Source organism: Anser anser (assembly GCF_964211835.1).
Source record: "Anser anser genome assembly, chromosome: 3".
Taxonomy (NCBI): Eukaryota; Metazoa; Chordata; class Aves; order Anseriformes; family Anatidae; genus Anser; species Anser anser.
In genome coordinates, this window is record NC_139722.1 from 71,419,529 (window position 1) to 71,437,737 (window position 18,209).

At 33.3% G+C, this 18,209-nt stretch overlaps 1 protein-coding gene across 2 annotated transcripts in view; it reads right to left on the minus strand.

Moving 5' to 3' along the window:
* The window catches only part of ADGB (androglobin), a 118,388-nt gene that overhangs the window by 53,075 nt on the left and 47,104 nt on the right, over positions 1-18,209 (minus strand). For both annotated transcript variants that reach the window (XM_083832557.1, XM_083832558.1), the window contains 4 exons: positions 12,419-12,449; positions 4,412-4,580; positions 2,332-2,395; positions 576-675 (listed from right to left, as the gene is read on the minus strand). In XM_083832557.1, the coding sequence (XP_083688683.1) occupies positions 576-675; positions 2,332-2,395; positions 4,412-4,580; positions 12,419-12,449 (364 nt within the window). The remainder of the gene's footprint in view (positions 1-575; positions 676-2,331; positions 2,396-4,411; positions 4,581-12,418; positions 12,450-18,209) is intronic.

Consider the following 18,209-nt stretch of genomic DNA (forward strand, 5'->3'; position numbering starts at 1 on the left):
TCCTGAAGCACTAAAATTATGTCTATACCTGATGTTCAAATGTCTTTTTAACTTAAGCTGATCGTCATAATATTCATTAGCTTTACTGTATGCTATTCTATGATTCCAATAGAATTCAAACAATTTTTATTTAAACCATCCAAACTTTTGGATTTTGAAATAATACACCTTTAAATGAGCTTACTGTGCATTGGTTTAAAAATCAATTCAAAATTCATCTCTAGTCATATTACTAACTTTACTGCATTTTTATCAGCTCAGGCATAAAGTGGCTTTCAAGAACGAAAATTATGTAGATTAAAAAAAAAAAAAAGACTAAGAAACACAAAGAAATCCATATCAGAAAGATATTGATGAAAAGCATGCATCAAAACATAATATACAGTAAAGGGATCCTTTCAAGAAAATATTCATTTTCAATATGAAGTAACAAGAAAACATTCCTTGGACTTTTAGTGTATTACCAAGAATCAACTTTACTATTTAATGCTAAACTATGCCAAAATACTCCATAGCTAAACTCAACTGCATAAACATATTAAACATTAACATACACTTTTCTGCATTGGCCTTACCTCCAATGTCCCAGCGTACTAATGCAGAGAAACTAACCAGTATTTCAGTGGATTTCAGACTGTCCACAAGTAAATAATAGAGGACTGGATCGTCAGTAGACTGTATAGAAAAAAGACATTTTAATATCTCTCATTTTTTACTCTCTCTCATTTTTGTTGAATATTGCCTGCTCAGACTTATAAAAAGCATTAGATTTTTGATATTATGACCATAGATACAGTATGAAAAAGAAGAAATTAGTCGTCCTTATTTCCTCCAAATAGCAGATATCATTCGAGCCCAGAGCCTCATGCTGCATGTATAAACCATATTGTTCAGTTAGGAGATAAAAGAAAATGTAAAAGTTTCTTGAATGAGAATTCATCTACTTTTACATGATTTTCTTTATATGTAGTACTTCAGTAGTTCCCCTTGACAAACAGCATTTAACAGAAGAACAAAATGTTTGCTTTGTGTTGCAACTTCCGGACTCTAGTTAGACACAGTAGCTTATAATAAATAAAGGCTCTTTTAATTGGTAAACATAACTGATTCTGCCTCATTATGTATGGAGGCAGCATTTTTCATTCTCAACTTTAATACATAATTCTTGTTCAAATATCAAAAACAGTAGAATGACTCTGCTGTTCCTAGATATTCTTCAAAATCTGAAGGTGAATAAGCTTCTTTGCTTCAGAACTCTTTTAATATGTCAGCTTTTTCCTGAAGACATATCAATACATTTTTGGTGTTTGATCCTGGAATACAATTCCTGTTAGCTTTGTAGCATAATATAAAAGTGTTTTTATAATGCTGATACAGAATTTGCCTAATAGTGTAAACATCTCATGCTTATCAATGTAAAAAATAGAATGATGTTATAGCAAAGGGTGATTAGATACATTTTTAGCACAACAGCACAGAAGGTTATATAGTCTGCATTTGATTACGGCTTGTGGAATTATATCGTGTAATTTTTGATAAAATTTGTTATGATTTGATTATAAATACAGAGAGGTGTAGAGGCACTACAATTATGAAGCACAATCCATGTAGTTAACTTTCTCAGTACAGAATTTTATATTAAATTCATACCTGGAGTTTATACTTAACAAAGTACTATGTAATTACACTACAGTTACAGCATGCAACTAGAGCTGGAACAGGATATTCAGACATGTTGAATAGCATTCTGATAATAAGAACTAATGGCAGGTTTAAAAAGCTATCATTATTTCAGTGTAACTGAGGGTTAGTTCTGCATCAGAACCTGATCATAGGACTTAGTATGTAAAGAGAAAATGGAGGGTTAAGCTGAACAGACCCCTGATTTGGGTACTAGGTGACAGGTGAAGATGAATGAGAACTGAAGAGGGGATTCTGAAGCTGAATCATTATTGAAATTAATTTAGAAAAGTCTCTAAATTGCTATGAAGTAGATTTCATTCAAGATGAATGGATGGAGATGTGTTTCACTCTAAAATATACTCTCACTACCAACTTTTATGATTTACTTATTCAATATGTTTTGAATTATTCTGCAATGGCAATCCACAACATTTTTTCCCCTTGTCTTAAACACAATGAATCACTTCTGGGTATTTTCTAGCAAACATCATTATATTGACTGTAATAATTCTAAGGTGTTATTATTTTTTCAGTAATAGCAGTTCTATTTGGTGTACCAATGAAATTTAGGAAATATGTACTATCGAATTATGTAAAGTTTTGACAAAAAATTTTAAAAGTACATACAAACTCAATATAGTCATATACCTTAAAATCTGTCTTCTGGTAATTATAAGCATATGTGTGTGGCTTATGGAATACATACAGGTTCCTAGGAAGAAAACAACACAAAACAAAAAGGGGGAAAATAATTTTAGTATAAATGACATATTTCAGGTAGATGATTTTTCATTGCATAAGATACTAATTTTTCTTAGTAAATGCATTATAATCTTCCATAAATCACTCACAGCTATTTCTCATAAATGATTCAGTATTTTTTGCTTCATAAAGGGTCAGTACAATTCACCTCTGGAGAAAGCAGCTGATATTAATTTATACTTTTGCTGTACTTATAAAGTGCTGTCCACTGGAGGTCAAGCCACTAATTTGTCCTATTAATCTGTAATCTATGAATTGTAATAAGCTAATATTACTTAATAATTTCCATGCCTAAAAATTACTGTAATGAAGTTTTCTATGAAGTATTTCACAGTAAGGTAGAACTCTTTTGTAAAGTTTATTCATACCTCTTTCAATTATCTGGTGACTGCTTACTTTCAGAAACTTTATCACAATTCCTGATTAAAAAAAAAATATATATTCTGACCTTGATTTAACCAAGGACAATATTTTGGCTTCAGTGTTAATTTAGGATGGATGACATTGAATGTGAAGTCCAATGTCTTACATAAAATAAATGTTTTGATTACTCAGATATTTTATTCATGATTTATTGCTGACATATCAATTCCTACAATGACCAGAGTTTTTCTGATTTCCCAAAGGTGATACAAACTCTGAACATTCATCTTGTTTTGATGGTATCGGAGATATAGACTAGTCAGATAAGGAAATGCTTCCAACAGAAGTGACCAGTAAAAATTAAAAAGTTAGGCACCTAAATTCTTCAAGTGATAAATTCTTCAAAGGTGAATTGAGATGCTTTTGGTAAAAAACGCTTTACCAGTTCACTGTAAAAATAATAACTCAAATTAATAACTCAAATGCACTTAGGACAGGATTTTAAGAAACTGACAAATGCTTGGTATTTCTTAATATTGCTGTAGTCTACAAAATGTCAACACTATTTTAACATTTGGCTAACAAGTTTAAGAGTCCATATTTTACACTCTATGAAAACAAAAGCTTCACACAAAAAAATCCCAATTACAAACTAAAATGAGAAAAAAAAAAAAAGAAAGTGTGAGCTTTCTCTGAGAAAATTACTCCCGTCAGCAATGTGAGGTTGTCCAAAGGAGCTGTATTTTTCCAGGCTCCTTAAATACAGAAGACAGAAGTTAAAGGGATACCCCAGAAGGGAAGGTGGGGACCAGGGGAAGGCAGAAAGGAAAAATGACAGCAAAGACAGCATGCAAGTAACGTGACAATTACAAATAGCGGAATGATTTTAAAGAACATCAGAAAAGGGTGTTTATTTTTAATATACAGATCAGGTCTGATATATATGTATAAATATTAAGTAAACTACACAATTTTTAAAAGAAGAAATTTTAAAATTGGTGGGAGAATACAAAGTTTCTTTTCTGCAGTAAGTTCTGAAGTAGTGGGAAAACAAAATCTTACCTAAGGGCTGATGTGCAACATAAATGTTGCACTCATCTTGATCCGTCTCGTCTATGCTTTATATGCTACACATGCATAATGCCAAGTGCTAAGTGTGAGTAAAAATGTGATATTGAGAATTTTTTCCCTTTCAAATATGGAAGATTTCAACAATTTTTATTGCTATAGAATTGTAACGTTCACAGACTGGGGCCAACCAGTGGCTGATGTGTCAGATGAGAGCACCCGAATTGCTATGTGATCCATGACCTACCATGTTCTATCCACATTACATACAGTGTGTAATACACTTCATGAAGCCAATGGCTGTGTTCTCTGCAGTACTCTGGAGGGCACACCCAAGACAGCCTGGGGCTGCACCTACAGATTCACTGCCAATAGGGACAGTAAATCTGAAGCCTTGGGACTACCCTGAAAGGAAGGATAGTTATACATAAAAGATCTGTTGAGAAGAAACAGGTTTTATATAGTCACATTTCACATTTTATCATTATTATACCATACATTTTAAGGAATACAACACAAAACCTCTGTTTCTTACTGGAAACAAACACAGAAGTCTTCAAAGCTAATCCAGGTTTCCTTGGAAACAGAAGTAATTTCTGACTTGATTTCTTCCTTTGATTTATCCTCTCTCTGGCTGTTCATATCAGTAGCAGCTGTTTCTGACATTTGTTTTGCATCAGAACTAATATTTTCATGCAATTCTTCTGCAGAGATAAGAAGACACACAGATTCAATACACTAATAATATGTACATCAAAGTAAAATTATATTTATTTTGAAAAATTATCCTAAAATTATCAGGGTATTTTCCACACATCTTAAGAGTTTAAAAAACAACAACAAAAAAACCACTAAACTAAAAAGTTGAAAAGATGACTGAAACAATTCTGTATGGGTTCTTGTTACCTCCATCTGAAGTGCGCATGTAAGAAATATACAACAATTTGTCCAAAGCTTCTGTTCAGTGAAAATCTGGTGTGGCAGTATGACATAATTTTTTATCACCCCCAGAAGACAAAAAATATATGACAGTGAGGACATAAAGACCTAGTTTTGCTGCTGGTACTTAGGTAGTGCTCCTTTGATACTACACACACAAGTCTGTCTAACTACTTGTTAACAGAAGTTAATTTGAACAATATTACATTTATTTTCTTGTAGAAAAATCGGAACTATTGTCATATGCATACCAAAATATTAACACAGAATTGTCATGTAGAAACATTTTGTAATCATTTAATAACATTTTAATTTGCATTGAAATATCACCTTTCTCTGCCTTTACTCTGTGAGATTCATCTAAATTGTTGTAGGAGATGTTTAGTCTTCTCCAAAAAGAAGTTTTGAGGAGAGCTCAGAATAGCTGAGATTAATAGAACAGTTCAAACATTAACAGCTATTAAATCAGAATGTTTCCTAAGGAAAAACATGAGGTAATATCCAAACATGTTTTTACAAATGAGAAAGCTAATTAGAAAAATGCATAATTTATATTTAAATATGCTTTGTAATATTTCATGATCAGTGAAACATATAGCGATCTGCTGAATAATGAGTTTACCGGATATAGATGGCTCTAAATTATTTTTGCAACTGTTTTTCAAGAATGATAAGTAGTGTAATGTAAGGAGATGTCAGAAAATAAGATTTCTGAGGAGTGACTGAGGGACTTGAGATTCAGTCTTGAGAAGTGGAGGTTGAGGGCAGACCTCATCGTTCTCTATGACTACCTCAAAGGAGGTTGCAGCGAAGAAGGTGTCAGTCTCTTAGGTGACAAGTGATAGGATACAAGGAAACAGCCACAAGTTGTGCCGGGGGGGGGATTCAGATTGGATATTAGGAAGAGTTTCTTCTCAGAGAGGGTGGTGAAGCATTGGAACAGGCTGCCCATGGAAGCAGTGAAGTCCCCATTCCTGAAGGTATTTAAGAGATGTGTGAACACGACACTAAGGGACATGGTTTAGTGATGGGACTTGGTAGGTCAGCTTGATGGTTGGACTTGATGATATTGAAGGTCTTTTCCAACCTAGATGATTCTATGATTGTATGAAATGTGCCAAAGACCTTTTTCTCTCCCTTACAGTATGGAAAAACTTCTTGAAAGCTGGGAAACCTAGGCTTTTTCTTAGATATAAGTTAATACGGCTTTCAGGCCTCTAGTGAAATAACCACAGTGGCTTACAAATCTGCCTATCACAGAAAGGGTCACCAGAGCTGAACTATGTCTTATGCCATTGTCATCTTCCTGCAGCTCAATGTTTCTCTTCATTTTGAACACCAATGCTAGAATACTATCAATAGACCCTGTTCAGAATCAATTGGGTCAATAGATCTCTGCTGCCTTCAAAGAGAAGATATGTTCCACATTATTTAAAAGTCAATACATAAACCTTTCTGTTGATTATGTATGCAGACTGGGACCACAGGAAACCTTAGCCCTCCCAGTACAACTAAAGGAAAGCAAAAGCAGTGTCAACAAAATGGCTGAATTTTCCCCACTAGAAAAATGTCATATGACATCAAAATGTCATATTTTATCCTTTTTTATCCATGTGCTCTAAAGAATATTCTGTTCAGAGCTTCCTGGCTCCATAAAGAAATATAAGAAAAAAATAAAACAAGCTGCTTACATACCTTGTATGCAAGAAGTGACACTGCCAGCTATGAGAAACTGCTAACACTGGGTGTTATAGTGGAGATATAATTTATGAAATAAAACTATAAATAAATTTGAAGCAAATCTTAAGAGCTGCTCAGTATAAATTAGTATTTTAAGACTGACATATGGAAGATAATTTCAGAAAATAATTGCCCATAATTATCATATAATTTATTCCTTGAACAAATGCAAATACTAATCAAATACACAGGGATATAATGTAAGCATATTATAAAGTTAAACATGGCAAAGATCTTTAGAAAAAGGCAGAGCACATTGAAATTCAAGAACTTGATACTACCTAGAACTCAAACAACAAAGATTAATGCTGCAATCAAGACCAAGAGGAAAAAAAGTAACTTGATGAGTAAGTTAAAACACTCAAGTATAGAAGTAATACTAAAACATCCACTGCAACAACAACAACAAAAGACAACAAATAAAAGCAGATGAACAATTAAGAGTAAAGCAACATAAAAACTCAAATAATAAATCTAAAAAGGAAAAAAAAGAAAGAGCAGCATACAAACACAGATTAGCAGAGTTTATTACACGAATCCCTATTTTTACGGTAAGAAAAAATTGTACTGCATGACAATCCCAGAATTATTAGAAAGAGTAAAGTTCTTAAGAAAGTGAGAAGACATTTCTAAGACAGTTAACATCAAAAGCTGTCATTGGTTTTGATAAGTGCTCATTATTTTTCAAGCTCTGGCTTTTTACTGAGATGCTTAAATGTAAATCAAGCTCCCTCATCAAACTGACTACATTTTGGCTGCTGACACATTCAGTATCTGGATACTTTTTATCTGGCTATTTGTAGTCATGAACTAGCTCTTTAGAAGAACACACAAATTATGAATTAAATGGACTGCTAGCCAAATACATGGAAAAGGGCAAGATAACACTACCCTGTAAAGAAAGTGTTCAAAATTTTTCAAAACTGAAAAATATTCTCCTGCTTCATTTTTTGTAAAAAGTGACAGACAAGCTGGTTTATGGGAATAGATGTACAAAAATGGAAATTTCCCATTTAAAGCAGAAATTTCAAAGGGTCCTCAAAGACCCATGTGATCACTGGTTCTGATGCAAGGAAAGGATATAAGATTGGGGAAAGGAGGATAGTCAGCCCCTTTCAGTGGTGGACAGTCTGCAATACAATTGAATTATGAGTACTGAGCAATTTCTATTCTAAAACCATGCTATTCAGCAGCACAAAGTGGTGTGGGGGCAAACTCATCAGTTTGTTGTACAAAGGGTAATGAAAAGAACTATTTGAGTTAAATAAATACGACAGCAAAAGAATGAATTTCCTACAGTGCTGTGCTGATAGCTGAAGAGTTATGTTCATCTCTGCTCCTTGTATTCCTATATGGGGAAAATTATATGGTAAGTAATCCTCTGAAAGTATTTTATATTGTACAGACACAAAATGTGGCAAAAAGTCATTGCACTTCTTGTCTTGTAAATACTCTAAATTACCATGTGTATTTTAAATTATTAAGGCCATGTGTTCGATAGTGACCTAGATGTATGTAGATATGTATAGATAGAATAGTACAGAGGTGTGAAAAAAAATGACCAAAAATATTACTCTACCATCATGAACAGAACATGTGTATCTATTACACCATTTTAGCTATTATTTTGCACAATAAGCTATTTTGCTGATGATTGTAAAATGAGAGAGAACACTAGTTAAACATGCTGAAAGTAACAACAATACACAGAGGTCTACAACAAAACACAGAAAGCAATGTAGAAGTACATAAATTGCAAATGCATTCCAACCATAAAGAAATGTGAGTAGAGGGTTTTTTACAATGATCATGAAAATAATATGAGGAAACAAATAGTGATATTCTTTCAACTAAAAATTTTTTTTTTTTTTTTTTTTTTTTTTTGCTTTGCCATAGATTCTCACAAAATCACAGAAGGCCAAGTTTGAAAGGACCCGACTATTAATGAAAAACTCTGCTGGGACAATGTGCATTATTCCCCTTCATGCGTGCAAAGAAATTGAAATATCAAATCTGAGCTGCCTTAAACCAAATTACATTTTCATTATGAAAAAAGCATTATATAATACTGCAAAGCTGAAAGTAACTCCAGCTATCAACTTCAATAGAACATCAAATTCTAGCCACTTTTATGGAAAATTTAAAGATTCTCCACACAATCAGAGAAAATATCTAGAAAATATTCTACATCTGAAGTGTACTACTTCAATATATCCCATATGTATAACAATAACATCACACTGAATAATTCCAGCATGCTTATTTGAAATTTCACCTTCTGATCTTGTCATTTCTAGACTGTATTTTAGTGTCATCAGGTTTCTGGGTAAACATACTGGAACAGCAAGATTTCTGTGAGATAACATATAATCATGAGAATAATGTGATACCATGAATGAGTTACATCAGATTGACCAACATTTACCAACATCTGCACCAACAGCAATTAGGAATCATAGGAAAGCACTTAATCTTGTATATAGCTGCTTTATGGTAAAAACAGAGCAGACAGAGCAAGTGTAAATTTGTGAACATTAATTTTATTACAGAGCACAATTAAGTGTAATTATATGTTTTAGGACATTGTTGTTTTCCTGGCAGATTTGTAAAGCTATGATTTTCTACTCAGGACATTCTAGAGAAAGACAATGATGCACCACATTTTTACAAAAAGAAAAATTGCATTGGATTTGGTGAACCTCGACAGTACAAGTTTTCAATGGACTTGATGAGGCTAAGAAGTTTTTTGTGAATATTGAACCTATTTTGTTTTATTTTATAACAAATATAAGAGGACAAAGTTTCCTAAAAAAAAAAATGGTAGTGAAGAGCAAGAAAAGGATTCATTTATATGTTTAAATTTGCTTGTAAAATAGCACTGCCCTCAATAGGAATGCTTGTCAAATCTGCTGTAAGTGAAGAGAAGGAACTTTCCTGACATCAGACTGTCCATGTATTCAGCTGTCTGATGACCTGTAACCAAGCTCTGAAGACATAAACTTATTGAATCCTCATTCACATACTTCGTACACTTTGAGAAATTTTTAGGAATGATAAAATGTGCATTAAAAATCCTATACTGATAAATAAAATATTTTAAATAAGATTTCTCTGTTTCTCTCAGTCTTGGTTCATGATTCATGTTCTCAGACATTATGTGGAATTGAAAGTCTCAGTGAATCATTTTGGAATAATAGGAAGTAACCCTCACAACCTACAGTGCATGACACAGTGCAAAGCATTAAACCAAGATTTATTAGTAAGCCTTCTTTCCCAATATTTTTTTATTTTAAAATGAATTTTTGAAATGGGGTTTGTTAATAATTAAGACTTTAAAAGGAAGTGTATTATTTAAAGATAAGCAATCATACCACCTAATATGAGCATAGAGCTCCAGTCTTTGAATCCAGTAATGATTGTTAACTACATAAAGATGTAATAAATGGATTTTACATAGAGAAATGACAATACACAAGTTGAGATCACCTGGAGACTGTGAGAAAAACCCTAACCTCAGCACAGAGGATTTTGTTACAGTAGTAATGTGAATTATTAGTACTATAGGTCAGAGGATGTAAACATGTCCACCTCCACATTTTCCTCTGTTATGCTATGACAGCATGAACCTCATGGAGGAAGCTGTCCACAGCTCCCTGTAGCACAATGTGAAAATTTGTTATAAAACAAAACACAAGACTATCATGTGATATTTTGTGGACATACACAACATACCAGTATAGGTATCATACAGATTTCTCACCTCTTCTCATGATATTTGCTGATACAAATTCACAACAAAGCAAAAAGTTCTTCCAGTAGTTGATAGATGCAAAGTTGATTGATTTATACAAAAGAAGAGCAAGAATGGGAGTCATCTCCAGCTTACCTAAGCCATCAGCTTTCTCTCTTCTGGCTATTTTGGCTACAAGAAGAGTTTTTCAGAATGCAGCATGCAAAGATTGTTATAAAGACTGAAGGAATTTCTTCCCCAATGGAATTAAAAAGATATTTTTTTTTGAGATAACCCTGCATTTTCTTGTTCTTTCAGTTTCAGTTTCTTACTTTTGAAACATTTAAGGAGTGTCTCGCTCATTCAGGATATGTTGTTGAGCGTTGATGAAGATACCTCACTTTTTAGGATTTTATCCACTTTAACAGCCAACAGTCTGATTTTTACAAATTTTGAATAACTGTTAAAAACTTTATCATGTTATTACTCTAGCACCAATTTCTACCATTCTTGAGTAGATTTTGAATAAGCAGAAAAGACAGCTATCTGGCTACTGAGATGCACTAACTTCAGAATCAATTAATAGTGACAGCTACAAAAATAATCCAACATCCCAACATATTCATGTCAGGCTTTAAGGAGACATCTACTGCAAACTACTACTTTTCTATTGGATTTTGGAATAGAACTAAAAGAGGTACAAAGCTGTGAGACAATAGCTGGAGAATTATATTTCCAGCTCATTAACTTATAGAATTTTGATACAGTGAGATTTTGGTTCTATTTACTGGAAAGATATTAATAAAAATACCATATAGAAGTCAAAAGAAAAGATATTCAAGCACTACAGCACTTGAAATCATTTACAGTTCTTAAAAGTATAATATAAAAATTATGTCTTTTTCCTGTACTGAACATACTGATTAAAAGCTATTTATTAGTAAAACATATTTATTAGTATTGGTTTTGCAGGAATGACTCACATTCGCTTCAAGATATTTAAAAATCATAAATGTATTTTCAGTCTTCATTATACTTTAAGTATGGCCCAGTGTTTTTTTGTTTGGTTTTCTTTCTTTATAAGCTTATTTTGTATCCTATTTTGGAGTTACTAGAGCTGGTTGATTGGTTGCACAATTTTCCAGAAAATGAGTAAAGTTTAAAAAGGCATGAACATTCATGTTGCATGAAATTACTGTGTTTAATTACTGTAGAAGCTACAAAACTGTGTACATCCTTTAATAACTAAGAGGTTATTTATCACATTTCTCAATTATTGGAAGAAGGGATCACATTATTTTACAGAGAACAAAATCGAACATTTTTAAAACACTATGTCTTTTCCCCCCATGAGAATCAACATTCAGAAATGGTTCAAAAGCAAAGGTGAATTGGACAGGCTTCAACGGGGAATAAATTGCTGAAAACAAAATAAGTATTAGTATCACATGTATGAATCCTACTGTAAGTAAAGCATGAAGCTTATTCACATTTCACATGTTATTCTGCTCTGGGATTCACTTTCAGGACTCTGGTAGAAGGAAGAACCCTATCAGAAAGTTTTGAAAAGGTTTGTTGTACATGAAGCTTATCTGGTCACTTCACTGACAAAGAAGGAACATAACTTCTCCCGACAACACTGCTAAAATGTTCGCTTAAAAAAAGCTACTTATTTTGAAAAATGACTCAGTATTTTCCATCTGCACACTCTTCAAACACTAATCTAAAACCATAGCATTTATTAAAATGGAAGTTGTCCTTTTTTCTTATCCTTTTCTTTTATTTCAGGGAAAAAAAGAAAAAAAAAAAAAAGAAGTACAGTTCAGTAGAAATATAAAACAGTGATCAGAAAAACAGCTCTGTGTACAAAATCCAGTATATTTTACTGCAGAATAACTTTGCAGTGTGTAAAGTGTATTTTTTTCAAAATATTCTTGCAAGTCAGGGATTTTTTAAAATACCAACCTGAAGATTTCACTCTATGCAATTATACCCATTCTTTGAAGTCTTTCTCTGTAAAACCAACACCCATAAAAACATAAGATGGTTCATATTCTTAACATGAGGGTTAACACCAAAGCCAAATGATATGAGACTGGCAGAAGTCTGAATATAAATTTCAAACATACTTACTTTCAGTTGGTGTCTCTGCATTATGCTGATCCTATATGAAAGAAAAAAAAATGTTTAAAATGTTTTTTGGGCAAATGTTTTTTGTTTTTTTTTTTAGCTTTTTGGGCAGTCCTCCCTGAGCTGTAATAAACAAGCTAGTAAGTTATCTCTGAAGGAGAGGAGAGGAGAGGGAGAAGGAAAAAGAAGGAAAGGGAGAGGGAGAGGAAAAGGGAGAAGTAGGGAGAGGGAATGTTTTTCTAGGGAAGTACATGTGATCTGGAGTTTCAGATAAAAGATGTTCTATTTGCCTACTCCTATACTATTAAAAATGTTCTCTGTTACCACTTTTCTTTGACTATAAGTTCTATTCTAAGAACTAATTAGTTCTATTCTAGACCTGATTCTATTCTATTCTAATTTTCCATTCTTGGAGAGTATATAGAGAGCTCCTTTTTCTAACAAATGTTTCTTGCTGCACAAGTGTACACAACTGTCAATGGAGACAGCATGCCTGATTGTTACAGCATCTTCAGTTTTGTATCAGCTGCACAATACAAAGTTGCCTGCTGTTTTTGTTTTTCTTTCTCTTTTTTTTTTTTTTTTTTTTTTTGACAAACAACTTTGTTCCGGTCAATCCCATTTTCAAGCTCAAGGAGCTGGACTAACATGAATGTAATATCCATGTGCATTAAAGTTAAAATCCAGTTAGCCAGCCTTTTGGAAACTCCATTTTCCACTACACTATTAATGGGTTAACTGCACGAGCTTTACCTTTGTAAACACTGAAGCCTAATAACACTATTGCAAACAACTTTGCAAGCTTCTTTTCTTTCCACCTCTCCCTTTAACACAAAGTGTTACCTTCCCCCTGCCCAAACTCCTGATATATACCCATTTTTACAAGGGACATAGGTGTTGATGTTGATGTCGATAGCACTGAGCTGACCAACATCTGGACACACGCAGTGATTTCCTGTTCTGCATTTCAAAAAGGGATTGTGGCAGCTGGACTGACTTGGAGTTGCTTTTATGCTTTTTTCAATAAAATCTAGAAGGGTAGTTCGAGGGCAGGCTGACAAAATTCAGGGAGTCTGAGTAAGTTAGACTGGATGGTAGGTTACAATTATACCTTATACCTAAACTTTGCACATTGTCATTGTGCAGTAGCTTCAGGTGTGCCTTGATTCTCCCATTACAGACTTACCTTGCCCACACAATATGCAGGAACCTGTGAATGCATCCTTAGAGGAAAGACAGGGCTTTCAACTTTAATTCCTAGCTGCAATAAAATTCTTCCTGCAGCATTTTACAGCACCTCCACAGTCCCAGAATAAGCTCTGGAATCTCACCACTGTCAAAATTCTAGGTGCTTTATTTTCTCTGAACTAATTAAAGGAATGAGCTGAGTGAATAGACTACAGATTTAAGAGTCTCTGTTCCAAAATAGTACAAAATAATTTAGCATGTACAATGTAACTGCAGTATTTTCTTTATTAAGAGAACTTGAAAGGCCTATTTTTGCACAGTACAGATTCTAAACTTTACTTTAAATCTGACATATATTTTTAAAGAATGTTCAGGAGTCAAAGCTCAAAAGAGATCTAACATAAACAGCAATTAAGAGTAAAATACATAGATTGTTGAAATTTTTAACTGTTGAACAATCTGGTAATTGAAATATATTACATCTTACATGTCCTTTTTAGATGCATTTCTAGCTTTTCTAAAGCAAATGAAGAGGAGACAATAGGATTTTGCATCTAAGGGCCTGTGTACAAATTTCTGTACGTACAACTGTACAAAACAGAAGACAAGCTGTGATCACCTGTCACAGTGCATTCACAACTCAACATTTGGGTCTAAAAACGTCTAATTATACATGGGCTATATATCCTCTTTACACTGTGACTTCAGAAGTACCTGTGCATACAGCTGTCTTTTATTCTGCACGGTAGTCTACAACCTGCATAGTTCCAGAATTGCCAAGTTTCTTGTAGGAGTCACAGGGTCAACTTCCTTTTCTGGAGTACAGACATAGTGTAGACATAAGGTGCCTGCTTCTGTAATGGTATGGGATGTATTCTACCTAAATCTCAGTGGTACTGAGATGACTGGGATTGTTAAGGAAGTTCTCATGCTCGTATGCTATAGCCTCAGCTATAGCATCTAAAATACTGGCATAGAAGGAGAAAAAGTCATTTTTCTTTCTTAATGAGTACACATTATCTGAAGGGCCAAATCTGCTCTGCCACAGTATCTGATAAAGAAGGAATTTAAAGAAAGACTTGGATCCTGCTGTGAAATATGAAAGGATGTACAGAGATTCAGGGAGAGTTTAGTTACTTATTGTTCGTATCAATAGGAAATCTAAATGCAAAATGTGGGGCAAATTTGCCAGTTAACTTAAAAATCTAATTAGTCATCTTTTAGGTTTTATAATTGTTCACACATAATTGTAAAAATAATTGTAATTCATAGATTTATATCTATCTTGTTCATTTCAAAGATTAATTTGCATTGTTTAACCTCCTAACATTAGATACGTTGTTATTTTACTCAAATGCACAAAACAAAATGTTTTAAAAGCTATCTGATATTTTTATAAAACCACTATCTTTTTCTATTTTAGAAATGACATATAAAAAAACCTTTCAAACCATTTTTTCTGGAAATAATCTTCTTCCAAAAATAAGTTATTTGGATATAATTGCAGGTGAATCAATAAAGCTTCAAAAACATCATTTTTAAGACAAAAAAAAAAAAAAAGAAAATATTTCTTAAGATCTTGCCCTGTGTTACATTTTTAGGTTTGATGTTGGCCTGAGAGCCAACAAAATCACTAAATCGGTTTAAAAATATAGTCACTTGGACACATATTTATTTTTTTTGCCTGTTCCTAAGTTACTGTTTTCTTTAAATGTGTTAGTCTATTTTTAGCTGTGTTGTGGAAGAAGGTAACAGAGATGACTTTCGAAAGAAGGCAGTGGTACAAATGTAAGAACAACTGCAAAGTTGATAGATGTGCACAGACTGAGGTACAGAAATGGCTTAAACATACTGAATTACTAATATGCAGTATTATTTTCTTCAATCTCTGATATTGGAACTGTCCCCAATCTTTATAAGCAAGTAGATATTTATGGGCCTGTCAGGAAGATTTGCTATACCACAAATGTTCAAACTGAGTGTTCAAGTCCCTCTTCTAATTCAGGTGTGTAACATCCCATGTATACTTTATTTTTCCTGAAATGTGAATTTTCATTTTGTGCAGACTGAAATTAATTTCCAAACATTCTTAAAGAAAATTGATTTTTTTGTTTCTACCTAGCCATCCTGTAACTCAACACCAATTCACTGAGCCTAATAGACCTTAAAGAAGTATGTGCTAAGAAGGATCAGAATGAGGAGACAAAAAAGTTTGGGAAAAAAGAACTGGGAAGTTTATTGGTAACACGAAAAAAGCACAAAACTGAACAAGCTAACTAAATAGACTGACATCAGTTGTGAAGCAAAAGTTGGAGCTTGTATACATAGGGATGACACTGAAAAATAAAGTATGAACATCAAAGAACAAGTGTACTGTGTTTAAATTAGTGGAAAAGAGTGGCAATTCTAATAGTTCTGTTCTAGTAAATAGCATTGCCAGAGAGCTTTATACTGAGGAAGCCATGAAAAAAAGTCAGAGTGTTCTGCTTAGGATTTCTGGGTATAGCAATCAGGCATGTCCATTAAATTATTTAGTAGCCATTGCAAATTCTGATGTAAAATGTATTTGGACTAGGCTTTTACTGCTTTGTTAGTGTTCAACATTTCCTCAAAGAGAAGGTAAAAATATTTATTTCTAATGAATTTGGAGATAACTTGTATCAAATAATTAATCTCAATGAACAATATTTAAGTAGGATTCTGAATGAGTGAGCTGCAAGGAAACACTGTTCCAGGATAATCTTTTTCTCAAAAGAGCCAAAATTACTGTTGCAGAAAACTGCAATGCATACTATGCAAATTATGTATGAGGGCCTTTTTTTGTTGTTGTTGTTTTTCTATTTTGTTTTATCCACAAAGGTGGATAGGGAATAAAAACGAAAGAAAAAAACTAAAATTCTGAAAACTTTCTAGAACTGGAAGCTATTTATTCCACAAATAAAGTTTTGCAACCAAATAGAACAAACCAAAAATATACTTTCAAATGCATTGCAATGCATCTTGCATACATAAATTACTTATGTTCTTGTTGAATAAGAACAAAAAACAAGCCCCTTCACTAAATAACTGGGCCCTATTTTATGGAATTTTTAAATAAATATTTACAAAATGCATTTTCTGAATGTTTAACTACAGTAGTTTAACTACAAAAACCAGATATTTTAAAGGATTTTTTTTCCTAATAAACATCCACAAAGCTTTAAGAACTGAAAAATCAGAGGGAATGGGAAAAACAGGAAAACAAAAAAGGTGTTTGAAAAAACAATAATTGAACATTTCTATTATTTGGCATAAGTAACTTGGGGACACAAGAAATAACACCACGTCGTTCAAATTAATATTCTTCAAAGAAGGCACGTCTAGCTCATAAAATTTTATCTTTCAATTCTCCCTATTCTGTTTCTGTAACAACAGACCTTAGGAACAAGGAAACACATATTCAGTGATGTAGCTTCATATACTTGTAGAATCATAGAATCATTCAGGTTGGAAAAGACCTCTAAGATCATCTAGTCCAACCTTTAACCTAGTACTAAAGTCCACCACTAAACCATGCTACTAAGTTTTAAATCTACACATTTCTTGAAGAACTCCAGGGATGGTGACTCAACCACTTCCCTGGGCAGCCTGTTCCAATGCAGCACAACTCTTTCAGTAAAGAATTCCTCCTATTATCTAACCTAAATTTCCCGTGGCACAACTTGAGGCCATTTCCCCTCATCTTACCACTTGGTGCTTGGGAGATGAGACAGATTCCCACCTCTCTATAGGCTCCTTTAAGGTAACTGTGCAGCGTGATAAGGTCTCCCCTGAGCCTCCTTTCCTCTAGGCTAAACAACCCCAGTTCCCACAGCCACTCCTCAAAATAATTGTTTTCTAGACCCTACACCAGCTTCATTGCCCTTCTTTGGACACAGTCCAGCACCTCTTCATTGACGTTGATTTAAATATGCCAATTTAAACTTGCTGAGGATCTGGCTCAGCAGCTGACATCAGATCTCCATTAAAGCATAAAACTGCTCCACCCCAAAAGTCTTACCAGATCTACATCTCCATTAAAACAGATTTCTCCTGAATATCAAACACACAGCTTAAAATAGAAACAATGCTCAATATAACAATATGAAATTCTACAAATTAGCAATTACATAGTGAGTAGAGGATATCAAAGTTTCTCTTCCAGTTTTTGTTTTTTAAACACTAATTGATTTTAAATCAGACAAACAAGAAATGATTTAGATGTATATTGTTTTTTCAAGTTTTAAAACTATGGAAAGAAAGCTCTTCCATAATGAATTTCCAAAGGGTATTCATATTTTTTTTCATTAAAATGCTTAATAGGTGAAATAAAGAAGATTGCTCTGCAAGTTAAAAACTTTATTTTCTTTTGCAGTCAGTTCAAATACAGTGCTACCTACGTACCACAGCTATTAATAGGCACAGTATTTTTCAGCTGAGATTTAAACTGAGGCAAAGGTAAGGTTCAAATATAAGCTAATTAGCTGCTCGTGATTTCCTACATTTCATGTCTGAATCAGATTGCCCTCAGATTGTCACACTCTTTTCTTCTTCAAACCATTCTTTTTTTTTTTTTTTTTTTTTTTTT